Raw genomic sequence first — 15900 nt, 5'->3', positions numbered from 1 at the left:
TCTCTCTCTATCTCTCTCTCTCTGTCTCTCTGTCTCTCTCTCTCTCTCTCTCCCGCTCTCTCTATCTCCATCTCTGCTTCTCTAAATGGATAAGAATAGGGAATGATCAAAAAGATATGCAGTTAGAGTCCCTCTCTTGTCACTGATCACACACACTACACACACTTACACACAAACACACACTCACAAAGATCCAATTAATCAAAGTTGTCAGATTAATTAAATTCACCACCAGTTACAAATCCTGCTGGATTTGGTGGCAGTGCAGAGGGACCCGAAAGGTGAGCTGTTCTGATGGAGAGTTACTTCAGCAGTGGATGCCCTGTTTCCAGCCCTCTGTTTCCATGGTGAAAGGCTCTGGGAGCGTGTTTTGGTAAAGTCCAAGAGGTTTAAGCGTTCTGTGTGAGATGTGCTTGGTCTTGGATGCAGTGTGATGAAGAAAGTGTTTTGTTCGTCTCTTCATAAACGGAGTGACTACACGATGACAAGTTCAGTTGAGTTCTGGATTTTAATAAGTATTATCAATCAGATTGGGAGAGAAAACCAGACCTCTGGCAATAAATGACAACACCAGGCTTAGGTCTCAATCATGTCTCTCGGCTCTGAAGGCCAGAGGACCATCTTTTATAGGGCACAAGAATGTAAACATAGATAGTGACAGTCAGGCAGTAATGACGTTACAACAGTCTCAGAGAAAGAGATTCACAGCTCCCAACACATGACCACTCAAACTACAGAGTTCATAGTTGGAGCTCTCCTTGTAGTCATGACAAGGAACCTTTACCCAGTACTTTCTCCTGATCTCAAACATCTATTAACCCTGACACATAGACACAATCTACCCTTATTACTAGCAAGCTTATATGAGAACAAACTAACTAGTATCCAATGACTAGTTCTATTGATTAGTGAATAATGTAAGCACACATGAAATCACAATTTCTTCCACAAGTTTCATATAGAACGGTCATAATGGGTAAAGACAGTCGCCAGCATGTTTATGAGACCTCCAATGCCCTGCAGCAACACAGGATGTGCTCTGACTACACCCGCTCTGGTGTTCTGACTACACCCGCTTTGGGCATTACTGTGTTTGTTCAACAGATGAGCTATGATTGCCTCTTTTGATATGAATATGAATTTTGTCCCTCCCCCCCCACCACCCCCACTCTTTCCATAGCTCTTCATCTCACTTATTCTCTCCCTATTTTATCTCTCACCCTCTCTCTTTCTGTCTCCCTCTCTCTTATTCTCTCTCTCTCTCTTTGTCTCCCTCTCTCCAAACTCTTTGAAGAGCATAATGAGTTCCACTCCATGCTGCTGCTTCACTGTTTTGCCCGTTAACAAAAGAGACTCCTGGAAGTCAACTTGTGAAGCACAGCAATTTGTACTCGTCAAATGTTCCCTCATTGCACAATTACTTTTTATCTTCCCTTTTGTACTCTTTTGCTCACCAATCTAAAACTCTTGAACGTTTTCTGCTTTACAATTGTATCTTCCCCAACTCTGAGGAAGTCTAAGGAAGATATGAATTCCAGCTTCACGTGTAGCAGTATCAGACATCCCTCGTCAACAGGGTGAAAAAGAAAAAAAAGATAACCTCTTATTTTCTTTTTGGTCTTGAATCATTTGACCTTCCCTCTTGATGGTCTTAAGTTTTTTTTTTTTTTATCTTGCAGCTCCAGCTGGAACCTCTGGTCACTTTAGGAACCCACAGAGGACAACATGGCCTTATGTGAGATTAATATGATTTATTCTAGTCTGGAAACTGTTCCTGATAGGAGCAGACACAGAGAGAGAGGCTGTTCTACAGAGCTGCTGGGAGATTGCTCTGTTTAGCCTGGTCTCTATAGCAGACAGACATTTCTGATTAGCTTGGTCTCAATAGGAGATGTGTGTTTAGCCTGGTTCATACACGCAGGTTGGTTTAGCCTGGTTCATACACGCAGGTTGGTTTAGCCTGGTTCATACACGCAGGTTGGTTTAGCCTGGTTCATATACACAGGTGTGTTTAGCCTAGTTTCTGTAGCATCCAGGAGGAGGAGGAGGTCCTCAGTAGTCTCAGATTACTGCCTTAACTGTGGGACTTTCATCTGGGATTAAGAGGGCTGCTTCCTCTACCAGTCTGGCTAGAGGAGGCCATACCAGGGACTCGCCCTAGCAGTCTGCACAATCAGGCACATCCCGTTCACAGCAACACGAAACACCTGCCTGTTTTCTCCCTCTGACTCACCGTGACATCAGTGCCCGAATGGGAGTGATTGGCTGCTGCTCCGAAAATGTTATCGTCCATCATATTTACGTTCGATGGACCATTTTTACTTCCCGTCTGCTATAAATCGAATGGACGAGGGTTTCACGATCATGAATCTTTGCTATTGCCAGTGTCCAAGCACATGAACGAGAGTGTGGCGATGACAGAAGTCACACCAGTGTGCCCCGTGCCCTGTTATCTACACAGGGGCGCACTATGAAGACAGACCAGGTGTTTGTCTACGACGGTGAACAGAGAACGCACCGTGCTGCTCTGTGGTGGACACCATGAGAGATGAGAGCCGGAGCAAAATGTAATGACTCCACCGTGGTTATTAACTCTCCCAGCGCAGGTCACGGGAAATGAAAATATGATCGGTGTGCCGTGTCGTCGATGGCTAGACCGAGCTCAACATGGGGGGACAGTGTAGCGCTAGGAGCGGCACATACGCCTCCTCTCTCTCTCCTATCGTCTCCCACTTCTCCAAGTCATCTTCCCCGCCTTTTACCTCCGTTCTCTACCGTTCTATCTTTATTCTCCTGTTGTTCTCGTCCGGTCTCTCCCCTCCCTCCCTCCCTCCCTCTCCCTCCATGCTCCCTGTTCTCCCCGTCCTGCCCTCCCCGGTCCCTTCGCCGGGTGCTTGTTTGTGCTTAACGAGAGAGATTCATTAAGCTCATTGGTATTCTGGTGCTCTGACTCCAGCTGTTTCTCTTTGCTGGGAGCAGCAAGGTCATTACCTCCCGCCTGGTTGAAATGTGCCGGGTGGAGGGGAGGCACACACGAACACCACACACTGAGTAGGGCTGGGTTAGTAGGGCTGGGTTACACACACTAAAAACACATACTAAAAGGGTGAATGGACGGGTGGTGTGATGGAGGGGCGGGTGGGGCTTGTGATGGAGGGGCGGGTGGGGCTTGTGATGGAGGGGTGGGTGGGGCTTGTGATGGAGGGGTGGGTGGGGCTTGTGATGGAGGAGTGGGTGGGGCTTGTGATGGAGGGGCCGCGGGGGTTGTGATGGAGGGGTGGGTGGGGGTTGTGATTGATGGATGGACAGATGGATAAATGGATGGAAGGATGGATAGATTAAAGGTTGGCAAGAGACACAGACAGAGCACAAGAGGAACCATTTTGAAACCTCATTATAAAAGATTGATGAGTTAAGCTGATGCAGTGCCCATATCATGGATCTCACACAAGCTTTTTCATAAAGGACCATTTATCAGAGTTGCTGATTTTCACATCAACAAGGTAAAATGCTAATATAAATGAAGAATTCATCAGTAGTCCAGTCACAACATGACTGATATTCCTCTCTGAGTTTCACTAAGATGTTTAATGCATGATCTCTTCTGACTGCCTTTCAGCATGGACAGTAATTAGAGATGAGCTATGATAAGGCTAGCATTGTGCCCTGGGCACCGATAGCACAGCTAATAGCTATGAATTGAAATTGTGTTTGAAATCTGAGAGGTCTGAAGGACACCATACATGATGACAAACGTGGTAGCTGTACAACAAGAATTCATTGACCCCATCCAGATTAGGTATGAAACAGGTTGTACCTCAGTTCAGTGTATTGTCCTCAGTATACTTTTATTATCAGGTTCTGATCAATACTATTTTCCATTAGATGCTGAGGCAGCAACTTGTGAGGAATTGTATTCTTCAGGCCACCATGCCTCTAAGCTGTCCTCTGGGTCTCTATATAGGACAACTTTCATACTCACTCTTTTCCTTCAATACAGTGGTGGAGATGTTTTTATAGCCATTTTGCCCTTCACTGGGAGAAGTGTGTGAGTGCTTGTGTGTATGTGTTTGAATGTGTGTGGATGTGTGTGTCTCCCTGTTTGGTATTTTCAATGCCTCTGGTGGCAGATTTGAGCACACACTGCTGTCACATTTATCCATCATTATTCCTCTTTATCGCTACTCCCTATCCCCCCCCTCCCTGTCTCCCCCCCTCCCCTGCCTGTCTCCCCCCTCCCCTGCCTGTCTCCCCCCTCCCCTGCCTGTCTCCCCCCCTCCCCTGCCTGTCTCCCCCCCTCCCCTCCCCTCCCTGTCTCTCCCCCCTCCCCTGCCTGTCTCCCCCCCTCCCCTCCCTGTCTCTCCCCCCTCCCCTGCCTGTCTCTCCCCCCTCCCCTTCCTGTCTCCCCCTCTCCCCGGCCTGTCTCCCCCCCTCCTCTCCCTCGCTCCCTTAGAAGGCAGCTAATCAAAAGTTTGGCATTTCACATCTCTCTATTCTCTCCTTCTGTCTCCCCTTCATTTCTCCAGTTCGGATTCAAACAGGGGACAAAGCTGTAGCTCTGTTCTGGAGTGTGAGGGCTGTTTAAAGAGCGTCTCAGAGGATACGTACCTGCTCTTGACAGCATCACTAAATGGAGAAAGCTCTCTTCTCATTTAACACGGCTCAGGCTCTCCGCCTCCACGGGGGAAAACAACCACTTTTCATCCTCTTACAGCTGGACCAGTCCCTCTCTCTCTCTCTCTCTCTCTCTCTCTCTCTCTCTCTCTCTCTCTCTCTCTCTCCCTCCCTCCCTCCCTCCCCTCCCTCTCCCTCTCCCTCTCCCTCTCCCTCTCCCTCTCCCTCTCTCTCTCTCTCTCTCTCTCTCTCTCTCTCTCTCTCTCTGACTCTCTATCTCTCTTTCACTCTCTTTCTACCTCTGCCTCCCTCTTTGTGTCTCCCTCTGTTTGTCTGTTTTCCTGCCTGCCTGAATGGCTCTCTGTTTCTCTATCTCTCGGTCCTATCTCTCTCTGTCTCCACCTACCACAGTGTTAGTGTGCCAGGGAGATAGAGGTGTGTTATTGCGGTCCGAGCGTAAGACCAAATCCCCCGTCAGGAGGGAGCATTTCGGCCTTTAGGGAGCCAGGCAGAGCCGGATGGCTGGAGGATGTCGGATTAGGGTTGGAAAACGGAAAATCTTAAGCCCCGTTTCCACCACAGGAACCAGGGTCTAAATTGAGTTCCAGCAGGAAAAAACAGAAACCAATAAGTCTCTGCTCCGGGAGTAGCCTAATACTTTCCAAAATACAGGAACTTTGGGAGTGGGAACATTTGATTGGTCAAGTACTCGCAGTAGCAAGTGACAAGCAGTGCAACACAGTCTACTGCAGCATGACTTGTGTTATTGCAGTATCACCAATAACGTCGCCTGGCGCCTGTCTGTCGCTTTTGCACGGCGTAGGGTCCATACATCAGCAGAGTAATTTGCCTAATCTCCTGGGGAAAGATCCTGGAAACACAGCTAACAATGTCCCGAAAGAGCCTTTTAGTTATTTGAAAAGTAGTTCCAGGGACTTGCGGTGGAAACGCAGCTTTTGCAAGTCATCATGGTGCTCCTCAGACCGAGCCCCCTCTGTCCCTCTCTGGGCGGGGGTTTCCACTTAGTACCCACGTCACCAGAGACCCGGCCAGGCCAGGATGAAGCACGCCATGCTGACAGACTAGTATAGATTGTACTTAGCCTGATTGCATAATGGAGACGTTTATGTTGCAAACGCTTGACATGAGTTAAGAGAGGATCGCGCTTTATTTTCAATATGTTGTCAAATTAATTATGTAACTTCTGTGGAGAATGGAAGGATGAGTCATATCTGGTGAGCCTCAGACTGCATTTGTACGTCCTTTGTTACACGTCAGGCTTTTAGTTGAGCAGCTTGAATACAAGCCATAGTGACTGACCATCTTCATCTCTTTCTTATGTTCCTTATCTCTGACACCCTCTCTCCTCTGTCGCCCCTCTCCTTTATGTCTTGGTCCTGTGTGAGCAGTTACAGTAGTTCATAACCTGTCTGCTTGTTGTCCCCCTGCAGGAAGATGAGACCATCATTGGTGGAGCCAATGCCAGGGAACACGCCCACATCAGGAAGTTCCTTAGCCAGCGCCACAAGAAGTTGCCATGGAAACCTGAGGCAAGTCTGCATGATACTGCTTAACGATTGGCTGTCTTTTGAAATGTTTTGAAATCTTTCTTACTGTTGTGTTTCTTTCTTTTTTCTCTTTCTTACTTCATTCTTTCCTTCCTACCTTTCTTTCTTCTGTACGTTTTTCCTTCAAAAGCATCTCTCGATTGTTGATGTTGATCGTTTAAAAGGCTAACAGGATGGGAGGAATAACAGAATGTTTTTGTGTTTCTGATATTCTAATGACTTTACCTACCAAATTACACCTGGCCAACAGCACACACACATATATATACACTTATACCACCTGGTAAAACTGTAATTAACCTTTGTGGAATAGATTTTATTTGAGGCTCATTACAGGCTTGGTATTAATTCACCGTTGGTGTTTCAGGAATCTAATTCAGGAGGAGTTGCCCTTTTCGTTTTCCCTTGCTGTTGTCAGTTAAAGATGAAATTGACATTTTAGGTCACATTAAGGCTGTCAGCTCCTCACAGGAATGGCTGACTTGAGAAAATGTTTTATCTTTTAATGCACCACACAGTGAATTTGACGACTTTAACTCACTGTTTATAAATGGCGTCTTTCAAAAATTGCCTGGAAGCGTAGGTGTTGATTCATACCTGCTGCAGCTTCCAGTGTGTGCACATACACACACACATACGCACACACACACCTAATTACACACAGAATTGTACTGTAACAATTGGAACTCGCCAATTAAGCACAGCAACTGTGATAAGAAGCGACACTTTCTGTTTAACTGGCTTTGCAAAGTTGAATCACTTGTGTGTGTATGAGTGAGTGTGTGGTACTGTATGTGTGGGTTGGAGTGTTTGCATGAGTTTGTTCCGGTATCTAAAATAAAGTATAATAATGATCTATTGTATTGTCTGCATGTGTAGCTGTTCATATCTGTCTACTCTCTCTCCCTTAAAATCATCCCACTATCATCTTTCCCCCCATGTCCTCTACCACGCATAAGGTCATCCTCCTATCCTTCCTGTTCCTCCAGCTCGTGAAATCATCCCTCTTCCTCTCTTCTATCATCCCTCTATCATCCCATTTTCCTCTCTGCTGGGATATGATCTCTATCCTCCCTCCACCTCCTGCCTGTGTAACTCTCAGAGGATCCATGGATGCTGTGGGTGGACTCCTGAAGCCTCATACAGTCCTAGCTGTTAGAGCGTGATCTGTCATTAACACCCAGTGCGAGTACACGAGCTGTGGGTCTCTCCCATGCTGTCTGTTTGGCTCTTTGGGTTTTGCTCACGTGTTGCTGCTCTCTCAGTTCCACAGACCAGCTGGCTCCACAACATCTGCTGGATGCATATGAAAGCCTGGGTTCTAAATGCGGAGGATGCCCTGGGAATAATTGAGCGTGTTTTCTACTTGCAAGGTGAAAAGTCACGTCGAGTCACGACGCCAAAATAGCTGGCCCAAAGGGAATAAAACACTCGGAAACTGTAGTGTGATTTGAGTTACATGCTACAGCTGGCATGCTGTTTGAAATGTGTGTGTGTGCGGGGGGAGCTGTCTTGGAGTAGCACAGAAGCTATTGGAAGTCGTCAACAGGGTACATTTTGCTACATAGCAACAAGACATGGTCTTGACTGCCAATTAAATCAACATGCGACTTCATGCCCTTGCGCCAACCCGTTGCTCAAACACCGTCTTTGTTCTTACAGATTTTCTCTCCTGTTTCTCCATGACCCCTCCCAACTCTGTTCGGCCTGTTACCCAGCCCATACCATCCCCACCCCCACCCCTGCCCTTCCATCTCCCATGCCCTCCTCTCTAGCTGTGCAACTGAAGCCCACTCCTCTGGCCCACCCTGCCGGGCAGGCTTGCAGTTGCCCAGGCTAGGTGGCAGAGGTCTGAAGGGCAGCAGGCTGGCACTGTCAGTTGCTCGGTAACACACGCATGCACGCAACTAGAGAGCTGCCGTATGCCAACTGTCACACACACGTAGGAGATAAACTCATGACCCACACACACACACACACACACACACACACACACACACACACACACACACACACACGCTGAAGAGGGCACACTCTGGAGACACAACCACAGAACACGCAAGCACACACACAGCTGTCAGGGTAATGAGGAGGCCTATGCTGGGACTATGGCCTGTTGATGTACAGCAGGTTCCAGTTGGCCACTAATGATCAGATGAGAGGTGAGCTGAGGTGGCCAGGGATTAGCATAGCAGACATACATAGATAGAAGGAGCTGACCTCGGTCTGGATGACAGACAGATGATTCAAGTTACCATTGCTGTTATTACCTACATTTCTATCTATCTATTATGAATCACGCCCACACACTGTGCCCCAACATTCAGTGTTTGGCGTCAATGTAGCTAGTGTGGGTTTGTGAGTGTGTGTTAGCATGTGTGTGTGTCCGTCTCATTGGTGGGTGGAGGGGGGGTGTTGTGTGTAGATTGAGGGGTTGGTCAGGGCCGACTGGGCAGCCTGTTATTTCCAGGGCTGTGATTGGAGCCTGTGTCAGGAAGTGATTGTAGGCTGGCCAATTAGGGGAGGATGGATAACAGCATGTCCTGGCAGCAATCACTGTGAGTGACAGGCCTCTTTTTCTCTCTTTCTCTCTCCTTATTTTCCCTCTCACTCCCCTCATGTCTCTTAAAATGTGGGCCAGTATACTGTACAGTAGGACAGTCACAGACCAGGCATCTTAGAGGGTCATTATGAAGGCTGATGGGGCCCTGAGTGTCTGCATCCATTTATCTCTCTGTCCTTAGCTGTCTGACTACTGTATGTGTGTGAAATGAGCTTGCTTTATCTTTCTCTGTCCATCTCCCCTCTACCATCATCCATATCTCCTCTACAGTCTCCCGCCCTCTTTCTCCCTCTCTCCCTCACTCCCCCACCACCAGTTTTAGGGTAGGGGAGGAGAAGGGAGGAAGGGATTTCTGGAAAGACCTCAGGGTGGACAGTGTGACATGCATACTGTAATGGTCTTCAGCGGCACCATGAGGGGAGGAGACCATGTGTCTGACCTCTTCAGCCGTCAAGATCTGCTTCCAACCCTTACCTAGCACATTAGCAGGCTAGACTGTCTCTGTCTCAGTCACTGTGCAGTTCACCCTCCTCCCCCTTCCCCAAGGAGGAAATTAAAGGGGTATATAATATACACAGATGGGCTGTTGACGGGAACAGTCTTGGGGGGGGGGGAGACGACACACAGACTTGTCACAGGGGGCGTGTCTCTGCCATTTGTCAGTGCCATCTTACCAGCACACTCCCACAATGCATTCCTTCTTCCCAGAAAGATGTGTCCCAGAGGCCTGTGAGATGTGACAGATATGTAAAGGATATAGGGGGAGAGGGAAAGAGTCACAGACACAGAGACAGAAAGACAGAGACAGTAAGAAAGGGGGGGCTGTAGCTACATGTATTCAGACCTGACAGGAGAGAGTAGGAGGAAAATGAGATATCCATGACAGGGAAGGGTAGAGACATTTTCTGGGGAAGTATTATCAGTTAAGCCTTCAACAGATAGTTGAATGTGGACATCAACTAAAGAGAAATACATCTCCCCCATCTCCATCTTATCCTCGATCTCATATTCTATCTGCAGAACCCACAGCAGGCAGAAGGAAAGGGAGGAGAGAGAGGAGAGAGAAGAAGGGGAAGAGAGAAAGGAGGCAGTGCTGTAGCTCAGGGCTATAAATAGGACACACCCCAGTGAGATCACCCATGTGTGTGTGAGAGAGAGAGAGAGAGAGAGAGAGAGAGAGAGAGAGAGAGAGAGAGGGGGGAGAGGGAGAGAGAGAGAGGGGGAGAGAGAGAGCGAGAGAGAGAGAGAGATTAAGGGAAGGTGGGATGGAGAAAGAGAAAGAGAGAGACGCAGACTTAGGTTTGTATTCTGGACTAGTCCAGCCTGTCAGTGTTGGAGAGTCTGTCTCTCAGCACTAGGGAGGAAGAGAGAAGAGGGAGGAAGGGGTGACGAGAGGTATAAAAGGGAGTGTCAAGAAAGGAAAATAGAGAGTAATGACTGTTGTTGCCCCCCACTCCTAACCCAATTAAATCTGTCATTTGGAGCTGGGAAATATACTGTCTTTGCGTGCACACACAAACACACACACACACACGCACACGCACACACAGACAGACTAGGCCACAGTCCCTCCTTGTCAGTGAGTGAGTGGTACAGTAGCTGGCTGGACAAGGTGGCCGTATCTCATCCTCAGAGACGGAGGCAGGGCTGTGAGATGACAGCTGAGATCTGGGAGAGAGTAAAGACACAGAGGAGAAGAACAGACATGATCTGGCACCATGTTTTGACAGAGAGGTGGAGAGGCAGAGGAGACTGAGGAAACCGGGAGGACGGGGAAAGTGGTCAGGGAAAGGCCAAAAAAAAGGAAGGAAAAAAGGGAAGGGCCCTTCAATTAGGAAGGAAGGAAGATTAAAAAAAAAACTGCTGGCTTTCTCTATAGTCACCATCAAAGTTTTTATAAACGGAGCATGTCTTAATGGTGTTGTGCTCCAATTTTTTTTTATCTGACTGAGGCAGCAGGCTTCTTATATTGAATATGTCCTCTGCCTGGCTAGAAGTACATAGGGGCTGATTGAGTAAGGACCGTGGCGTATTCATGTTTGACATGGGCGGGAGTAAACACCTTCAGCCTCCAGCCTTAAAAAGCTGTGCTCTGAGGACCCACGGGAGGTCTATTAAAAGCCTAACCTAGTGTATATTTACACATGAGCTCAGTCTGTCTCCTGGACCCCCATGTCCCCTCCCTACCCCTTTAAACATCCTTTTCTCCCTCGCTCGCTCTTCGCCTCCTCACAAGGGCCTTCATCTCACCTCCTCTCTCAGCCGTCTCTCCCTAGATGCTCATGTGGCTCTCCCCATCTACCACATCTCTCTGTCCCGCTGTAAATCTTCAGAACATGTTAGTCTGGCTGCTCACTGTCAAATCCCTCACTGCACATTTACACCCACAGACTCACAGACCCATAACCGTAGTCATGGGTTGTAGCACTACAGATTTAGACAGACCAGTCTGGTCAGCAAATCACTCGTGTTCATGGTAGTAGGGAGTGGTTAACTAGAAGATTAGCTCACTGGGCCTGTACATAGAAGTTAACATGTCCTTTTTCGCTAGTGGGCTAGCGTATTGGGCCTGTACATAGATGTTAACATGTGGATTTTAGCTAGCGGATTAGCATACTGGGCCTGTAGCCTAGAGACAAAAAGCAGATCCCTGGTCAGACCATCTATGAGTCTTCTTGCTTCATGCTAATCGGATGTGACGCCCACCAGCAGGCACTGGCCCTAGAGTTATGCTCACACAAACCTCAGATACTGCTATTTCCTCTGAAACCTGTGGGCACAAAAACACTGAAACGCTGCTCGCTGTAGTGTGCAGTTTGTTTGTGTGTGTTTGGTTTAAAAAGTGTGTGTATGGGTTTTTCTGTGAGCGTGTGTCTCGGGTGTGTGTGTGTGTGTGTGTGCACACAAGCTCAGTTCAGCCGCGGGTAATGTTGCTATCAGATCTGTGTTGAGAGCCAGCTCCATCATAATCCTGAGTGGCATCTCTGTGCAGCTTCCAGACGCACAGAGATCTCAGAAACCAGCATCAGCTAATCTCTCGCACAAGCAAACCGCCACCCACACGTCACACGTTCACGGCTAACAGTCGGCTGAAAAATCCGGTTTTGAGTTGAGAACTTTGAAAGGTAGAGAAAAACCCTTTGACGGGGTGAGTAGGGGGGGGGGGGAGGTGGGGGGGTGGAGGAGTGGAGAGAGGGGGTGCGTGTGTGTCCACAGAGCTTCTCCGACCGAAGTGGGAGACTAACCTTTTCTGACCAAAACTGTAAGAACTAAAAAGCTATAAAGCTTTGAGAAGTGCTTAAGGACTCGAAAAGTGCAAGGTCGTGTACGAATGGTGACGAGCAGAAAGGTACCCAGACGCTGTGTGTGTGATGGCCCCCTGATGTGTGCTGGTTTGCAGTGTGCGATTCTGTGTGAGCACAGTATGTGTGCGCGTTTGTTTACATGCCCCTAACAGTCTCGCTGAAGGTTGCAATCTCCTAGAGTTTGACAGTGAAATTGTGCATCGACTGCATGCTGTGAGGGTATGGAAAGAAATATGTGTGTGTGTGTGTGCATGCGTGTACAGTCAATGCAGTTCCGTCCTGTGTGTGTATCCATTCTCACATTTTCCTCTATCACACTCTGATTGGCCTGAGGCGTGTGTGTGTGTGTGTGTGTGTGTGTGTGCGTGTTCTGTCCCAGTGACACATGTCTCGTAAGAAAGTCTCCTGGTGTTTCTGTTCTTTCCTCTGGGCCTTTGAGTTCCTTCATCCGTCCTGCCGCCAGCCTCTCTCCTCTCCTTGTAATCCAGACAAATGTCAAACTCTGGGGCAGAGCTTATTCTTGATGAACTGGTTTCGACTACTTCTACTCAGGCCCTGCTTCCAGTCACTCTCTCTCTCTCTCTCTCTCTCTCTCTCTCTCTCTCTCTCTCTCTCTATCTCTCTCTCTCTCTCTCTCTCTCTCTTTGTCTCTCTCTCTCTCTCCCTTTGATGTATTTCACCCACATCTGAGGCAAACTGTCACAGTTGTTTCTTCTATAAACCATGAACGTTCCTGTGAGGATGATCTGGATGTAACTCCAGAGACAGTGTTCGTTCCGCCGTCACAAGCTCTGACTCTGTCTCTGTCCTGTCTTTGTTCCCGTCTCTGCAGTTCAAAGGTCAGGCCAACCTGCATGTGTTTGAGGACTGGTGCGGCTCCTCGACAGGCCAGCTCCGGAAGAACCTGCACTTCCCCCTCTACCCACATGTGAGTATCACAGACGCGTGTGTGCTTGTGTGTGTGTGTCTTTGTTTTGATGTATTCATCTTGCAAGCCTTTTATTCAGGCCTGTTTGTCTTATGTCGTGTTTACCCTGTCTGCCTGCCTGTCTGTCTGTTTGTCTGCTGATCTGTCTGTCTGACTGTCTGTGTGTTTGTCTGTCTGTCTAAACGTCTGGATGTCTGTCCGTTTGTCTTTGTGCTAACCTCATTATTGTGTTTGCAGACGAGGACCACAGTGAAGAAGCTGGCAGTGGCTCCGAAGTGGAAGAACTATGGCCTGCGGATCTTTGGCTTCATCCACCCTTACAGAGACGGTGAGACGCCCCCCTCCCCACCTCCCCCACTCCTGTGAGACTACAGTAAGAGCCTCAGGCCACACCCCCCTCCGGCAGAGCAGCCCTGGAACATGTCCTCTGACCTGTCCCCTCCAGCCTGTACCTGCCAGCCCAGACACAGATAGCCCCATAGCAAATGCCAAAACCCACATGCAAAGTACTCTCCTTAAATGTAATTGGTTTCCTCTTCTACGATCACACAATCTAAGTGCACTCTTCTGCCTCACCCATCTAGCCGTAATGCCCGTGGGCCAAATGAAGGGCTCGTGTAGTCAGCAATTAGCGGATGGTTTGACGGAGGCCCCGTGGGCGAGCTCTCTTCAACCGCGGCTCAGTCTCATCCGGTGGTTTTGTTTACGAACGCCTCCTACCGCCTCCATCGCCGTCCGCGGCATTTTGGGAACGCTTCGGTCCGACGCGAGTACGCGCCACCAGAGCGGTGTGATGGTATTTCGTTGAGCGCCGAAAGAAGAGACTGGCTTCTCTTAGATATGCAGAGATATATGACGCGGCGCCACTGGGTGCGTGGCTGCTTCTCACAGCTCTGTCGACTGAGGCCCTGGCTGTGCACTTTGTTGTCTTGCCTCCCCTCCGTCTCCTACTCATGGGGGTCAGCCGTATAAATAGCCTCCGAAGCACAGCCCATATCCTCACGCACGCATTCCCAGAGACAGCCTGGGTTAGCTGCTGCGCCCGTGGAGAGAGAAGCCTCAGGACTGACTGGCTGTCGGAGCGCGTTGAGGCCACTGACTGAGAGAGTCTGTCCATGATCACGCACTTTGGGCTGCACGCACACACACACACACACTTACATAAACATGCATACGCACACACACACACACCCATAGACACTTGTGCACACGCACGCAGACAAACAGTCACACATATAAACACAAACATGTCTCTTCAAGCCCCAAATACTTTTTTTCAAATAAACTCAAACCCATACAGTATTCACACACACACACACACACACACACATAACCCTTCTGACACCCTATGTGTGTGTGTGTCTACTCCTGCAGGTGACTTCCAGTTTTCGGTGTCCTCTGACGACAACTCGGAGCTGTGGCTGAGCCCCGACGACAGCCCTCTCAACGCCCGGCTCCTGGTCTACGTAGGACGGGTAAGGACCTCACAAATCCTGCCTGAGGGACAACATGTACATGAGATACTCTACCTGAGCACCGACAGGCCCCACGCCGGGGTGATCAAACCCAGGACCTTCTCGCTACGTGGGGGGGGCAGTGCAAAGCAGTGCGTGACCCCTCGCCACGCACATTCTGAGTCGAACAGAGCCCCGCTGATCTGGTCGTGAGGTAAGCAGGACTGATCCTGGAGCTGGTTCAGTAAGCTGCCTGTCTCCGAGCCTGACGCTTCAGGAAGCAGAGGGAGGGAGGGGCACATGTACCTTGTTGGCCCCCTGTAATCACCTTGGGGCCTCCTGTCACACCAGTAACAACACCCTAACACCCCCAGCCTCACCTCCGGCACCCTCGAACAGCCTGCCACAACACCTGCCAAGAAGCCTTCTCAAGACACGCTTCACAGAGACCACTGAGTTAGCCTGTCTGGTCCTGGATCTGGTTCTGGGTATGGATCTGGTCTGGTTGGATCTGGTATTAGGTCTGGTTTTGGTTCTGGTTCTGGTATTGGGTATGGGTTTTTGTCTTGTCTTGATTATGGTCTGGGTCTGGTTTTTGTTTCTGGGTCTGGCTTTGGGGTCTAGGTCTGGTTCTGATATTGATACTGGTTGTGTGTCAGCTTCTGGTTCTGGTCTGAGTCCATTTAAGGTCTGGTACTAGGTCTGTGTCTGGGACCAGGTAATCAGCATGCATTCAGTTGCTAAAACATTACTGATTAAAATTAAATCTCTCCAATCTCATGTCTGTTTGCAACCAGGTGTGGTCTGTTTTCCTACTCTGCTGCACGGTACACTAACCGAACCAGAATCGTCTGTATTCAAACAGCCTGCATGATGCCTTGAATGCTCAAGGGAAGGGGACAGTCTGGAATATTGATGTGACATTTAGGTTGGCAGCCAGTGGATGAATACCAGCCTGCTAATCACTCAGAAAAGAGTGTTCAACCAGGAGATCCTCCAAAAAATGTCAAATAGAGACAGACACGTCATACTTGAAAACAATAATGGGTTATTTATTGACTGTAGGTTAATTCTCCAAAGAATAAGGAAAGATACCTTAGAAGTGTGTACATTATTCATTTCTATTAAAACAATTTGTCAAATTATTCCCTGAAACACCTATTTGCCAGTCAGCTTTAATAAATATCCATCTTCTTTTTAAATTAACAGAATGTCAAAAAATGGACGGTTGGTTTTTATCACTAAAATGAAAGAGCGTATTATAAAATTTTTCAAATGTTCCCTCAAGCAATAATTTGTTCTCTGCTCTTACAAGCAGCGAGATTGAGTAACACAGATGTTATCAGATATCACTGATCTTGTACTCATATCACAAGTTCAGTAATGACTTCTCTCCTACCTCAGGCTCAGTTATATGAGATCAGCCAAAGCGTTACTGTAGGTAGGGTGTGGAGAATATATCAAGAAA

At 48.4% G+C, this 15900-nt stretch overlaps 1 protein-coding gene across 2 annotated transcripts in view; it reads left to right on the top strand.

Annotated features, from left to right (window-relative positions):
* The window catches only part of b4galnt4a (beta-1,4-N-acetyl-galactosaminyl transferase 4a), an 84323-nt gene that overhangs the window by 39485 nt on the left and 28938 nt on the right, over nt 1–15900 (top strand). For both annotated transcript variants that reach the window (XM_084672186.1, XM_084672187.1), the window contains exons 4-7: nt 6066–6164; nt 12883–12978; nt 13216–13306; nt 14353–14453. In XM_084672186.1, coding sequence (XP_084528312.1) covers nt 6066–6164; nt 12883–12978; nt 13216–13306; nt 14353–14453 — 387 coding nt within the window. The remainder of the gene's footprint in view (nt 1–6065; nt 6165–12882; nt 12979–13215; nt 13307–14352; nt 14454–15900) is intronic.

Source organism: Hypomesus nipponensis, chromosome 14 (assembly GCF_054491055.1).
Source record: "Hypomesus nipponensis isolate SF chromosome 14, ASM5449105v1, whole genome shotgun sequence".
In the NCBI taxonomy this organism is placed as follows: domain Eukaryota; kingdom Metazoa; phylum Chordata; class Actinopteri; order Osmeriformes; family Osmeridae; genus Hypomesus; species Hypomesus nipponensis.
Note: the sequence above shows the minus strand (reverse complement) of the source record. Positions and strands in the feature narration are given on the sequence as shown.